Source organism: Penicillium manginii (genome assembly GCF_028828005.1).
Source record: "Penicillium manginii strain IBT 31320 chromosome Unknown utg000008l:1.0-3226943.0:1.0-3228205.0, whole genome shotgun sequence".
Classification (NCBI taxonomy): domain Eukaryota; kingdom Fungi; phylum Ascomycota; class Eurotiomycetes; order Eurotiales; family Aspergillaceae; genus Penicillium; species Penicillium manginii.
The window spans coordinates 2,879,562-2,882,074 of record NW_026643109.1 but is presented as its reverse complement, the minus strand read 5'-3'; the positions used below and the strand labels follow the sequence as shown (position 1 = coordinate 2,882,074).

General features: G+C 43.0%; 1 protein-coding gene across 1 annotated transcript; it reads left to right on the top strand.

Moving 5' to 3' along the window:
- Positions 1-1,549: 1,549 nt before the first annotated feature.
- On the top strand, positions 1,550-2,089 carry N7533_011671 (zinc finger BED domain-containing protein; the record flags this gene model as incomplete). The annotated part of the gene is made up of 1 exon (XM_057108321.1): positions 1,550-2,089. One exon carries the CDS (start codon positions 1,550-1,552, stop codon positions 2,087-2,089), a length of 540 nt encoding a protein of 179 aa, XP_056955699.1.
- Positions 2,090-2,513: the final 424 nt, after the last annotated feature.

Genomic DNA, 2,513 nt, shown 5'->3' with positions numbered 1-2,513 from the left:
ACATTAGGGATCGCATTCATTAAGAGTTAACTGCCGCAGTTTGAGCGGCGATATTATTGGTCTGGCAGTAAAACCCCGAGAGTCTGGGATTTTTTTCATGCCTTGGAATATTTATCAGTAATATATTGCAGTCTAGTAGACTTGTATCACTACGAATGCCTGGCAATGAAAAATGTCGATTCTTTAATACAGCTAGATATCAATTCGTTGGCGGGGGTCGGTATAAGGCTCTGTGATTACGTCAAGAATGAGTACTATAGCGAGGTCTCCGATGATATAGGCCATCGCCTAGGGCTCCTTCATACTCGTAGACCTGACTACTAGACAGGGTCATGTGTAGGACGGGCCATCCCTTAAACACTAGCTAGTATAGGATGTGCTTTAAATCAGTTAAATCAGTCATGTGAAGAAATCGGTAAATGAGTCTTCGATCTGTGCCTTTGATGTGCAATTTTCTTGGCCTTCTTTTACTTTGAGTACACACAAAAAAGTTATCTATGCCTTGAATGATACATAATATCTCTGTGACTTACAGAGCTAGCAAAAGATCATGAAGTGTGAAAAGAACGACCATATGGATTTGCCGACCGTAAGCGTCATTGATTCGTGGGTAGGCCTCGAGATGGGGCGGGGCGGTTCTAAATTTTTGAACCACGAACTGCCCCTCACAGACCCGCAACCTATGCCCTCGTAGAACCGCGCCGCCCCGCGGGTCTATGCGGTTCGGAAGCGGATCGACCCTCATAGACCCGCGAATGCATAACTTTGCCATGAGTTTCCTCTTTCGGACGCATAATTTGATGAATCATCTTTGTTATTTACTGTTATTAAACATGGTTTTGGTCTTAACCCTTCCATTCATCCAAAATAACTACCAACCATTTCGAAATTAGATGAAATTTAATTGTATATAGATTATTTACTATTAAAATCACCAATTCGCCCTGTTGATAGAGTATATTACTAATATTATTGCGAGCTTTGATGGAAGGTGTGGTTTATTCGGTATACACACTCGGAAATATATATTTGAACTTGAGTGCACTACCACCATCTTTCATAAGATCTATTCGGTCTATACCTAAAACTCTATTTAGGATTTAAACAGACTATATTATATATTATTTTAAAGCTTACATTCTCTAATAATAGGTGGATCAAAAAAATATTATCTTCTGTAATAAATATAAGCTAGTAATCCACGTCGAACGATTGTACTCTTCTCTTTGTGGAACGGACTTAGTGAAATTTGAGGGTCTTGCTCGTAATATAGGCTATGTAGAGGGTCTTTCTGTGGTTTCTGCGGTTTCTGCGGTTCTTATTGCGGGTATACGAGGTCCTTTGCGGTTCTTTGCGGTTCGGACCGCAGGGAACCTCAATATAGTGGGTCTTTCTATCCAATCACTATATAGAAATAGATTTTATCTATCTAAATCTCCTAAGTCCTGTTGTTTGCTCTATAGTAGCTGATTCTCATTTTTTTTCGAGTACGTCTCTTACGCTCCTTTCTTTCCTTTCCCCCCTTTCATTCTATACTCATTTTGTCAAAATGCCACAGAGCCAGACCTCTCAGTTCTCTGATCACTATCCCCCATCGATTTTTGGCGATAACCCAGTGGATACCCTCTCCTTACTTCCATCTGATGGTCCATTCAATCTCGACGGGCGCGACACGCTAAGTTCTGCCCCTAACGTGAACTTTACCCGACCGGCGGTTCCTCCTCTGATCCCTGAGACACTCCAACGCGTTGGCCCTACTAAACAGAAGATCTATATCCTCTGGACAGAGATGGTGAATGATGATTTTATTACATGGTGGCTACAGACCGAGTTTGGAAGTCAAATGAAACGGAATATTTTCGATGTTAAGCACCAGTCAGGGTGTTGGGATCACTTTGAACAGGTTGCAGCTCCTCAAGATGGAACTCCTAAGGTTATGTGTAAGACCTGTAACCATATCCTGGCTCATCCTGCCGATCGCCACCGGGGAACAACCCATATGAACAAGCACTACACACAAGGGGTTAATTGTCGGAAGCTAGCGCCTCGGTCGCAAGATATTAGACAGATGATATCAAACGGGGTATAGAGAACTCCTATCCTTATTTCTTTTCCTTACTAATGTTATCGAAATCTCTCACTAGGTATACCACACACCCCAAAGATTGCATTTTACCCAGCAAGCCTGGATGGAGAGGTTGATTACATTTATTACTGCCTCACGGTTACCATTCCTCCTTGTTGAGCATCCTGAATTCCGTGCCCTAATCGAAATGGCACGGCTTGCTCCGTCTATGCCCGAAATCCCTTCCGCGTTCACAGTCCGCCGGCATCTCCGAGAGATAGTGGAACAACGCCAGTATACTCTTCTTTGCAAGCTCCCTCAGGGCGCAAAGCTCTCTGTTGCATTAGATTGCTGGACTTCCCCTTTTCGACAGTCTTTCATAGCGGTAACGGGCTACTTTATTGACCAAGAGTGGAACTACCGTGAGATTTTACTTGGCTTTGAGCCA